This window comes from Anopheles ziemanni, chromosome 2, assembly GCF_943734765.1.
Source record: "Anopheles ziemanni chromosome 2, idAnoZiCoDA_A2_x.2, whole genome shotgun sequence".
Classification (NCBI taxonomy): domain Eukaryota; kingdom Metazoa; phylum Arthropoda; class Insecta; order Diptera; family Culicidae; genus Anopheles; species Anopheles ziemanni.
Genome location: NC_080705.1, coordinates 80819284 through 80831379, shown reverse-complemented (window position 1 = coordinate 80831379; position 12096 = coordinate 80819284). Strand labels below are relative to the sequence as shown.

The window sequence follows — 12096 nt, the reverse complement described above, 5'->3', positions numbered from 1 at the left end:
AGAATGGAGAAGATATACCTTTGAAACACTCCATGAATGTGTCTTCTTTATCGTTCTTTATCGAACGTTATATCATACTTTTACTTAAATCAACATTAAATGGATATGTAGTCTCATATTGATCATCATCTTTGATCTTCAATCAAAGCGATGATCAACTCATCCTATTTTTCAACGATGAACCAATGTTTCACAACGCCGTCTGCAAGCATTTCGCGATTGGAACGAAAAAAACGAACCAAACAAATAATCTGTCAGACCAAATGTAACCTCCGAAGCGTCCCCGTTTTACGCCAGACGACAGCTACGCCCAAGGCCGCTGGTACTCGAATCGCCATGTCAACGATGTGTGGACACAAGAATCGAAAGCAAATCCCCACGCGGGAGCGAACGGATCACTCCTTCTCCAAATAGGTAAACCCGGTTGGCGCGAGGGCAGTCGAGACAACAAAGTGCAGTCGTCTGCAGTAACGCGACCCAATTGCCGTCTGCGGAGGACCAGCCTTCGATACGGAGACTTCCAAACATTGCTCGTCCTCAGTCCAAACTGCATATCATCATCATCATCATCACCATCGCCATCGACTGTAACCACTTCATCCGGCAATCCGTTTACAAACCCGTCGATTTCGTCACCGAGCAAACACAATCCCACTCATAATCTTCCGCGTGTCTCCGATGGCTGTCAATGGATGACAAGAACGTTTTTTTGTTACGTCCTGGCGAGATGCGTCCGAATGTTGGGTGGATCAACGGAGAATTGATTTGTATTGAAACATCTGAAAGGAATGCAGTTTGTTTTTTGTAGCCAAAGAAAACCGAAGCCTTTTTATCTATTGATCAGAAAAAAACAAGTTGTGGGTTTATGAATGTTTCTAAACTGACAATCACTTGGACATCATGGAATTCCAAAACTGAACCATCACCAATAGTTCAAAGGTACAAACGGTTATTACAAAATAAACTATAAAAAATTTCAATGCACCTCAAAATCATCTCAGTGAACAAAAAAAAAACCTGACACAAATTACTCCAGCGTTTCCATATCCTTCAGCCGTTCGATTCGAGCGTGAATTTCGTCCAGCAGCATCATGCGTGTGCGCCGCTTGGAATCGACAAACTGTTGCGACTTCATTACTAGCAAATTTTGCTCCCTGTGATTTAGCTCGCCCTGATCCCCGTCCGGATGCAGCGCCAGTGTATTTTCACCGGGCAAGCTGTGGTCTATTTTCTCCTCCGCCGGCGTATTAGGCGGCGCCTTTGAAGGTGGCTGCTCTTCGCACTTCGTACTCGCCATCTGTTCGGCCCAGTCTTGCTCGATTTTCTCGATCGATTCGTCAATCAAACGCATCACCTCGTCCTTCAGTTTTGTCATCACTTTGGAGGCACTGCACGATGGAACTATCGTCGGCACGAAACGGTTCTCGGCACCATTGTGGCTTTCCACATCCGAGTCGCTCGACAAGCTGTAGATCTCCCGGGACTTTACGCTCATATTGTCCCCGTTCGGTAGATGGTTTTTCGATTTCTGCTCCATTTCTTCTTCCTGACGATCTCCATCGCGAGCGTAGTACGATCTGCGATTCTGGTCCTGTTAAATAAACAAAATAGATATGATATTTGATCCGCAAAAGTACTGGATGGTAGCCTCACATTCAACAGCGCCATCTCCTGGATGTCCTTCTGTGGGGCAGAGTAAACGCGACCACCGTGCTCTACAAATACCTTTCTTCCCTTGGTTCCGAGAACGTTGATGGTGCTCATCGTGGAAAGGCAATTTGCTGGAACTAAACGGCTCGAGATGAACGCTAGAACTACACGAATAAAATAACCGTCGATGGTTGCTATGTTCTATACTATACCGCTTGATTTCAACACTCCACAGCTCACTCAATATAGCAAGTTTAAGGCCCGGACAATTTGTTCCTCGTTACCAACATAAATTAGAAAGTATTTTGGGGAATCTTTGGCTATTTCCTTTTTTTAAGCTATGAACTGCAAAAATATGAAATGAAATACTGTGACTAAATTTTTAAACCAGATTCTCCAAACGTCGAGTCAGTGAATTAGTTAACGTAACTTGCCTTCAAACTTTTATTCAACCTCCAACCAAAACAACATATCTTATCGATTGAAAAGATTAACATCCGCTGGACCTGTGTTTTCTAGTGTTTGACCTTGCCAGTCACGGATTCAAGAAGCAGAGTGGCGCAGTGGAAGCGTGCTGGGCCCATAACCCAGAGGTCCGTAGATCGAAACTACGTTCTGCTATACAGAAGAGTCCTTCGGATACATCTTTTTTTAAAGAGACCCTTGGCAGTTTAAACCTCTTGCAATTCTAACAATACAATGCTTGCCTTCCTTATCACCTCTTTGTTTGTCCGACTGCAATTTCGATGGCATGATGGATTGCATACTCCCAGGCGTAATATATGAAATAGGAAATTGTTGAAAAATTTTATCTGTTTGACTGAGAAGTTGATTTTGGATGGTGATTTTTTACTTGCATTAGTTGAGTTATGAAGTATATGCAAATTATTTTAAACAGTAAAGTAAAGATGTATTTTAAACAGTTGAAGTAAAGATAAAATACAGGTAGTTTGCTACTGCAGTCTTGTGCAAAAATTTGCACAATTGTTCACAACCGTCAAAAAATAAAAAGTTTAAACACTTTTCAAGGAGCGAATTTTATCCCCGTGCCAGGAAACGATGCGAAAGCATTCGTCCACCGAAGCGGCACCTAAGGAAGAGGCCAATAAAAAAGGGTAGCCCTCCGCGCGAGGATGATGTCGGAACTGCGAAAAGGGGAAACCGCGCACCGAAAGACAACAATCACAGAAGGCAAATTGAAAGCGCACAACAACACCGCACTGCATTGAACGCTGGACGTGGCGAGGCGGGGCAAGGGGGGGGGTTTGAAGAAAATAAAAGAATTTTCAGCTACCTACACGAGACGCTGCGGACAAAAGCGCGCATGCAGCGAAGACGACGCCAACGGTGAGCGTGTGTGTGTGTGCCAAAGCGGCGGACGCGGAGAAAGAGGAAGAAACCAACAAAAGACACGTCGGGCGGACGACGTCTTGAAAGAGCAAACCCCCACATCCCGTTCAGACCCGCGAGAAAAAGAGTCGCCGGAACGAAGATCCAAAGCACACTCCAGCGCGTCACCGCAAACCGCGGAAGGAGAGCAAAGGACAAGCAGGCGACAGGAAAAGCAAAAACTAACCGAAGGGGAGTTCGAAAAGTAGCGACTAAACCATCAGCCACGCGGACACGCCGGGTAAAAGAAGACAGTAGACGTCGACGGCAGCACCGGCGAAACACACGCCGGGGTCCGCGCGGGTTCATCTTTTTATCCGCAAGATATCGGCGCGCTTCTGCAAGGGAGGAATGGCGGAAGGGCCAGGGGGCCCGGAGCGAAGCGGAACGGCGCGCGAACTATTGAAAAAGGCCGTGAGAACGTTTGGCGTTTGCGAGTTCCCAGACTCGTGCTCCTTTGCGTAAATTGCTCCCGCGTCTTCGTTTTTTTTTCTTCTCCCTTCCAACCTCCTCCACCTCCTCCGACTCTCCATCTTGGGATCATTGGGTTTGTCCGTTCGAACTTTGATCGAAACGATTTGAAGCCCTTCGACGAAAGCGAGACAGAGGGCGATGGGTGCGGTGGGTGCACGCGCAAAAGCGACTGATCGGTGGCTGCGGGAGGCGATGATCGACGAGAGTGTTCCCTTCCCCAACCCCCTGCAACACCCACCGTCTTATGTTGCTGCTGTACGTTGCGCGAAATGAATTCCGCCGGCCGATCGCTCGAACGCGCACGCTTCCAACGGTCGTCTGTGGTTTTGTTGCTTTCTTTTCGATGGCGGCAAATGGCAGCCGGCAGAGTGCAATCGGGCGAAGGGTGGCATTGGTGTGGTCAACCTCGGCACGACGTGTGTCTACGGTCACAATTTCCTTCGTCTCCCACCGGCCGTTCCAACCCTGCCAGCCCGAGTCCACCCTCCCGACGTCACTCGGACGCAAATTGAATGGGAAAGGACGATCGTTCTGCTGCCAACGAACCGCTCCTGCTGCAGCGACGGAACGCAGGCACGCTTTCATATCGAATGCAGGACCCCGCAAAAGTGGCCAACTCCACCCCACTCCCGTCGTCTCATCCGTCGCGTGATAAAAAGAAAATAACGGCAGCAAGCATAATGTCGAGGCACGATCCAGGCACAAGCCACCGCGTACGGTTGAGAAAACATGCGCAAGTTCGTGGTGGAGTACTCGCGATCCAGCGCTCGGGGAATGAGTCAGAAGCGGTCATGAACACAACAATCAGGGAAGCTTCGGTGGAAATGATAACTAGACACTGACAGTGCTGGACGCAAATAAATCTTCACATCGTTTGTTAACTGAAATCAATGTGCAATTCGAAACACGGACGGGTGTTAATCTAACAAAATTGACTCGACACCTTTTACTTTAAGTTGCATTTATAACACGAAACACAACCATTGTTTCCGAAAATCCTGGTAACTTAAGAAGACGAAACTGTAATCATCGTAACCTTGTATTTAAACAACAAAACCCGGTTAACCCTTTCACGACCAAAGGAAATATTTTTCCCATCTACAAAACTCGTTACTGTTTGTTCAACTATTATCACAACGATACTTTTGAAATGAAACATCTAAGAAAATAATATGTCAAAGGCTTCAAATGTCTTTCTGAAGGAATAAATAAAAAAGAACTATTAAAATTCATTGCCTTAAAACCAAACCATTCGTGCGTTCAACAAACAACAAAAACTTAGTATTTGCAAATTGATGATTTTTTTTTTTAAAGAAATGGCTAAGATTTTTTTTTAGAATTTTTCTATGTAATTTTTAGTGGAAAGTAACTAAAAGAAACTCCGATATCATAATTATACTGGTCATTTATTTACTTTTATGGTTTATAAGTTAAAATATTTCCCATGAAATTATAAAAAAAAACTACACATACTGCTAGGTTTTTCTGATGATATTCTTTTATTTTACACCCCAAATAACCAAAATATTGTGTTTTATTGGCAATTTTAGTCTTCAATAGCTTATGGTCCTGAAAGGGTTAAAATGATTAAGTAACATGATTTTGTTAGGTAGCATTCTTAAACCGAGTAAGAAAAAACTATGCATGTTAACAAAATATAGTCTAACGAATAAATAAAATGTTCTTCTTACTTACTTACTTATGTGGCGCTACAACCGCTGAGCGGTCTTGGCCTGACGAAGCTCCATCCGAAACCGCTCACGGTCGCTCGCCACGCTGGTCCAATTCCGTATCCCGGCTTTATTGGCGGCTTCGTCTACGCCATCCTTCCACCTCAATTTAGGCCTACCACGCCTCCTCTGTCCTTGGGGACAGCCTAAAATGTTCTTCTATGCGCATATTAATTTATTATTTTGAACACATTTTTATAAATACCTAAGATCATAATACTGGAAAACAAAATATTTTCATTAGAATTGAAAACAAACGAAAAATAAATGATAAACTTACAACATGAGTAACCTTTATAACCATTTACTAACAACTACTATGATTTTCGAGAAGTGCGTGGAAAAATAACACAACAAAATTGTGCTCAACTGTGTCGGATACTGTAGTCCTTGCCGCTCCCAAGATGATAACGCTCTGGGACTACGAACTCACCGATCAACGTTCCAGCATAGGTGGATAATCCAACGCGTCAAACATGTGCGGGTCAGGGAACCTCAGCCGCCTCCAACAGACGTGCGAAAGGCAAGTTGAAATTACAGCAACCCTGACCCAGGGTCGGGTCGTCAACCATGCCTCTACAAACTACCCCCTTGGCGTCCAATCAAGAAACATCTAGGATCAAATGTTGTTGTCTATGTGTGGTTGTGTTTGTGGGTAGCTGCTCATGTCTGGAGGCGAAAATAGAGGCACGCGCGCGGTCGAGCGGTACACACCGGAGCGCAATTCACTTGATCAATCTTGGCGTTCCCAGACTCGCGCGCCCCAACCTCAATCGGCCACTTGTAAGACGGCATGGCGTGGAATGGCGCGCGCGCGCGCGACCTCTGCCTCCCTCCACCCGGCCGCCTCTCTCCCTCCGTCACGGTTGATGGCGGTGATGAGGGCACGAAGGCACGCGTGCGTTCGCGAACTATGCCGCGTGCGCGAGTTCAACCGCGGAATTGACCGCGCGCACCATAGAGAAGGCAAACCACCACCTCTAGGGTGGCGCTATTTCTATTCTTCTTTTTTTCCCTTTCGCCTCTTCCCATTCCCATTAGGGGCCCGCTTATAAAGTTATTCGTATTATTATCTAATTTATAAGCAACGGCAGCGGAACGAGCTGAGGCGGCGGTAGCAGCATGTTTATGCTGGAGGCTGCCCCCGCACGCCCTCGTCGCACACTCGCACACAAAACGGTGGAAAATATGCAATCGATCGAACTGGCGGCATTTCTGAACGGTAGTAAAACATGACCCGGTTCCGAGAACCAACATTCCCAGACACATGCCTCGATAGCGCAGTCGGTAGCGCGTAAGTCTCATAATCTTAAGGTCGTGAGTTCGATCCTCACTCGGGGCAGGAAGTGATTTTTTTCAACCTTCATTGCAGCATGATTCAATCATCTTTAGGAAAGACAGATCAAGGTAGATAATGTTTTTAAAAGAGAAGGTTTACCTGTTCAATTTGACATTACAAGGTCAAGCTATTAGAAATAGTTAACCCTAGTTCCCGTGTCCTTTTCTTATTTATGAGATTATGTTAGGCAACAAATTTATTTTTATAGTTATACCGAAGATGATTTTGCTTAGACTCGACTAAACTTTCCTGATTGTTTCTATTTTTCCAACCCTTTCGACCATCACGAACAACGACGACGAGTTAACAATTGCTTATGTCCATCATGAGGGCAACCCGCAGCACCATTTTTTTCTCGGGGCGTGGGACAAACAACATCACTCATCCGGCACTCAAGCGGTCGGTTCAACTAGCGGATCGCAAACCTAACCCCATTCTCGACCTCTATTTCGTGACTCATTTTCATCGGTGCGCACCACTGATCGCGCGCTCGATCGTTGTCATGATCTGGCCCCGAAAAAATAAGGCGGGTCATCGGGGTGGCAGCCCGAGAATCGCGATGCTGGCGGGTTTCTTCCCTTTTCTTTTTGCGCGGACAGTAAACTGCGACCGCTTGAGAGTTTACGCGAGGCTTAGAAAACATGGCACGACGATGGCGATTTTGTCAGCCGATAAATGCAGCGAAGCCGAAAAATAGCTTCCCCTGCCGCGCGGATACCGAGGACGTTTGCATCGTGATCTAAGCCACAGTGCCGTGGCACACGACGTGGTCACGCTTCCGCGCGACGGGAACGGGCGGGAGTGTTTCTTATCTCCGACCGGGCGGACAGAACTACCCGACGGGTTTTCGCAAGTCAGATTACGATAACGGACCCCGTCGAATGGACGGACCCCGTAATGGACAAACACTGTTTCGTGGTTCGGGGCGAAATTCGGCAACCAGAAGGTTTCCGGCGCGGTTGGCTTTCACAGCCACCGCGAGTGGGCGTTTTCTTTCGCGAAACTGACATGTTCTTGGGAGAGCAACCCCGCCAGCCTCCGACCACGATGGACGTCGCGTAAGAATTTCGGAGGCCGGCCCGAGTTGTCAGATGCGTCGAAAGCATTCCGGCAGAAAATATAGCCCTCCGACCGGTCGACAGCCGACAGCAGCGAGCGTAACAGCATTTCTTCCAGAAGGTACCCTTTTCGGCACACTTTCGGCGAGACGTCTCCGCACATTTGAGGCTATCTCAATCAGATAGCTCGCTTGTAAATTAATGCTCTTTTTGGCACTTTTACTTGACATGACGTTTCGCCTGCTCGCGCTCGGCACTGATAAAGCTGGAAGCGGTCGGTGGGAGCGTGGTAGCCATCGGGCCGGAAAGAAACAAAAGAAAACTACAGCCCCAAAGTGACTCATGATGTTCTATTTTTCAACCGTCTAGCTATCGCACCGGACAAGAGATAATTTGCGCATGTGCGCCTGCACGGCACGACCGATGTGCTGAGGAATGTATGTTTCGACAAACTATAAATAAATCATCATTTCGCCCGGTAAGGCAAGGCTTGACAACAAGCAGAGTGGCGCAGTGGAAGCGTGCTGGGCCCATAACCCAGAGGTCCGTAGATCGAAACTACGTTCTGCTATAGGAAAACTACTCACTAGCCTCTAACGACGGTGTGAGTAGAAGGATAATTTTGATTTCAATATTCATCTTTTATCTAAAATCTACACACTGCGGTATAATAATAATAAGAAGAAGGAATAATTATCATCATTTTAATCAATTGTAGAAGATAATTTTGATTTCAATATTCATCTTTTACCTAAAATCTACACACTGCGGTATAATAAGTAAGAAGAAGGAATAATTATCATCATGTTTGTTTATGTGGTTTATCATCTACCTTATCGTCTACCTAAAAACTAGTCTTGGACATATTTCATCATTAGATATGCGAATCAGACTAACTATTACAAAATTAGAGGGTTATTTTTATTTTTATTTGATTTAATTTACAAAACATGCGCTGCTGCATAAAAATGCAGTGCACTCACACAAGCCTCGATGGCGCAGTCGGTTAACGCGTAAGTCTCATAATCTTAAGGTCGTGAGTTCGATTCTCACTCGGGGCAGATGGCATATTACTCTTTTTTTTAAATAAATTTATTCTAAACTAATTAGACAACTTGAACAGCCCAGCAACGAAACGAGAAGCTTCTCGGAATGATAAGGGAATAAACTAGAGTTGTGTAAATATGATTCAGATTCATGGTTATGAATGAATCTCTGTCTTATAAGGGATTCATGAATCTTTCGTCCAGAGATTCATGAATCCTAAAGACACACCGACTGACGAAAAGTCACCAGCCAAAAATGGGTTGAGGGGCCCTCTTTTTTTTGTCGTATTAACATGACAAAGATTCATTAAGATTCATTAAGGTTTCGAAAGATTCATTAAGCTTTGAAGATTCGAATCCGCAAAGATTCATGAATCCATCGGAATTAATCCTAGGTGAAAGATTCAAATGAATGAATCTTGCCAAAAGATTCATTAAGCACAGCACTAGAATAAACCTTTGTTTTCATGATTTTGCTACTTTCCCGCAAACATGAGCTTTATTTTACGGTATCAATAAACCCGATTTTCGCTTTCAAACCTCCTTTCAGCTTCCTGTAACTCGGGCCAGATTAGTGGAAAGAAAAAAAAACAGATCTAGGGTCGGATAAACGGTTGCCGACTGGTGGCACGAGTAAACCTGCAACCAAACCTGAAGTGCTGAGGTTTCGATGTTATGAGCGATGGTTCAATTTAAACCCGCACGAACCGTAATCGAGGGTTGAATGATCGTTTTTTCTTTATTATTTCCTTTACTTACGAATTGACCCCAAAAAAACAACAATACACACACACACACACACAACCCGCACAACGGTTCACTGACGGCCGCCGAATGGAACGTCGCTCATAATTTATGACAGCTTCGAAAAGTAAACTGCCAAGTGCAACGATTGCCAGGGCGGTCCGTTTGAAGTGAGCCGCGGTCAGCAGGCCAACACGCCGGTCCTTCTAGACTGTCCTTCTATGCTCACCAGGTACGGGGCGAATAGCCGGATTATGCAGGCGGTACTTCAAGAAGTGCAGTAGTTGCCGAGCGCGAATCCATAATTTATGTTGTTGAACGGATTGGAAGCTTTGGAGGCGAAAACACGTGGAGCTTTCACTGCGTACTAACCCTTCCATTATTTTGACATTAAAAAAAGCAAGTTTGTTTTACTCAACTTTTTGGCATGTAATATCTTAATATCATCTTAATAATAAAAATGAACAAAAAACTAGGTAAAAGAGTAAATGAGGCCCCGGCCGCCATGTTTTCGATCGTGGCTACACCTCTTGTGGACGTTTAAACTGAATGTATGCAATTGGTGATACATTAATTTGTTAAATTCAACCTACGAGTATTTGAATCGTAGTGTGTACCGTTAATTTCGGCTACGCAATCAACCTAAGGGTGCGGTATGAGGGGGGCCCACGGGCCCCCCTTATTTCTCAAAACTATAACAAACTCTCTTTTTCAGTAGACCTAGCGCAGTCCGCTCGCTTCGCTCGCTGCGGGCGCGCCGCCGTTTCCAAATCATTTCTTCGGCTAAACTCATTGTTTCATGCTGTCCATCATGTGTGGTATAGTTTAGTTACTAGTAACTTACAGTAACTTAACATGTAAAAGTATATTAACCCGCATTCACCCTCCACTGCGTGATTAGTTTAAACCGTTATGTTCTTTTAAGCGAACCGTTAGCGATCAAATATTTGAAAAGTATGCATGCGTCGCGCTTTGCATAGCTTCAGGCGCTTAATGTGAACAAGTAGGAAGAGGAGAATCTAGCCCGGGGCCTCATTTACTCTTTTACCAAAAACTAAAAATTTTTTAATCATCCATACTACATGCAAACCAATTTCGCTTGCGCTATGAAGGGTTATCTTTAGTATTTGAACCGCATTCGAACCAAACCTGATAATCAAAATGAAACGCGCAGATCCCAAAAGTCAATCCGAGTGCGCATTGGAAACAACAATCAAACTTCCTTGCAACAAAAGAGATACAAAAAACACATCCGATTGATTCGCAATGTTTGAAGAATCAATTATCCTGTGTAACGCTGGAACAGCAGCATTTCCTTTCCTTCCTGCGTTCTCTGGAACGAAGACCATTCAATTGCTATTATTTCGGACCAGTTTGGATTACTACTCTCGTGTATAATTTTTTTCATGATCCAACCTTGTACGCTGCCCTGTATCATATCAAGGATGTATCAAAATGTTTTTGTAAGAATATGCTACTACTTCGGGCTAGCTGCATTTCGGGTATCGGCAGGTAGCTTTGATGTGATGCGACAATGAAACCAAGGTAGTCAAGGCTACCGCAAGCAAAAAGCTTCCTTCGATCCGGAAGAAAAACAATTCTTGCTAGGACAGCTACAGTTGGAACCGATTAAATGATAATCGATTGTTCCCTCAAAACAGTCAAAACCAATTCAAAGCATGAAACTTTCACAAACTAGAATTATTTTTCAGATTTTCATCTTGAGTGTTCTCCAAGGTATGATGTCGAAACCGTGATTTTTACTTTCAAAATACAAGTAGCTTGAGAATTCATTGTCACTTTCAAGTGGTGTTTTAGCCCATTCCAGCCGGAATGATCAGAAATTATTTCAAACCCATAATTATAACTTTTAAAATACAAATATGTTTTAGAATCAAGGACATGAAGTTCTCCCAACTGTCATGCAGTGTTTAGTTTTATTCAAGGATCTCAAATGATTTCGAACTCGTGATTTTCACTTTCAAAATACTAGTAGGTTCTAGAACTCAATAAAGAACTACGACTTGAAAAAAGGAATATTCAAAACTGAAAAGGAAAGACAATATTCCATAGTATTATATTCCATAACAAAAATATTCCATACTATTTCCTCTAGCTGGTTGTTGTTAAATAAACCACGATAGAAGCAAACGACCACTTTATCTCCTGAGCATCATTGCCTCCAGGACCGCCGAAGATCGTAAACGGAATTACTCACCAGAGCTTTATTGCGGGCACGCACATTGCAAGACTTATTTGGCAGAAAATTTCCTCTCGTGCCTCATTTACCGCTTAAGCTGACGGTAATTCCGTAATTGGGCGTGGTGGCACATGCTGGGCGCTTCTTTCTTTTTTATATCCCCGCCGAAAGGTGCTCGCCGATCGTGTCCAGTTTCACGCGTGTTCTCGAGAAAGTCGCTTTCTTTTACGATCCACCAGCTCGCGAGGCGAGGTGATTTTAAATTCAATTATTCATTTACAACGACCGAAATCTGCACGGAAGAGACGGTTTACGATGGCTCTGGGGTTAAATTGAAAATTTAATTACCTGCAGCATGCAGCTTAAACATCGACAATGCCTTTGGGGCTGGCTCAGGATAATCGATGCCGATCGAAATTAAGAGAAACCGTTGGCTAAAGGTTCGTTAATTATCAATTCCGCCAGC

At 44.5% G+C, this 12096-nt stretch overlaps 1 protein-coding gene and 4 non-coding genes across 5 annotated transcripts; 4 read left to right on the top strand and 1 right to left on the bottom strand.

Annotated features, from left to right (window-relative positions):
- Positions 1 to 1027: 1027 nt before the first annotated feature.
- Positions 1028 to 1764, bottom strand: LOC131294513 (uncharacterized). The gene is made up of 2 exons (XM_058322559.1): positions 1654 to 1764; positions 1028 to 1591 (listed from the first exon to the last, which is right to left on the bottom strand). The coding sequence occupies exons 1-2, from the start codon at positions 1762 to 1764 to the stop codon at positions 1028 to 1030; spliced, it is 675 nt and encodes a 224-aa protein (XP_058178542.1).
- A 435-nt stretch (positions 1765 to 2199) lies between these two features.
- Trnam-cau (transfer RNA methionine (anticodon CAU)) lies at positions 2200 to 2271 on the top strand. Its single transcript has one exon. It is a non-coding gene; the product is annotated as a tRNA-Met (tRNA).
- Positions 2272 to 6512: 4241 nt separating this feature from the next.
- Trnam-cau (transfer RNA methionine (anticodon CAU)) lies at positions 6513 to 6585 on the top strand. The gene has a single exon. It is a non-coding gene; the product is annotated as a tRNA-Met (tRNA).
- A 1554-nt stretch (positions 6586 to 8139) lies between these two features.
- Positions 8140 to 8211, top strand: Trnam-cau (transfer RNA methionine (anticodon CAU)). Its single transcript has one exon. It is a non-coding gene; the product is annotated as a tRNA-Met (tRNA).
- Positions 8212 to 8627: 416 nt separating this feature from the next.
- On the top strand, positions 8628 to 8701 carry Trnam-cau (transfer RNA methionine (anticodon CAU)). The gene has a single exon. It is a non-coding gene; the product is annotated as a tRNA-Met (tRNA).
- The last annotated feature ends 3395 nt before the right edge of the window (positions 8702 to 12096 follow it).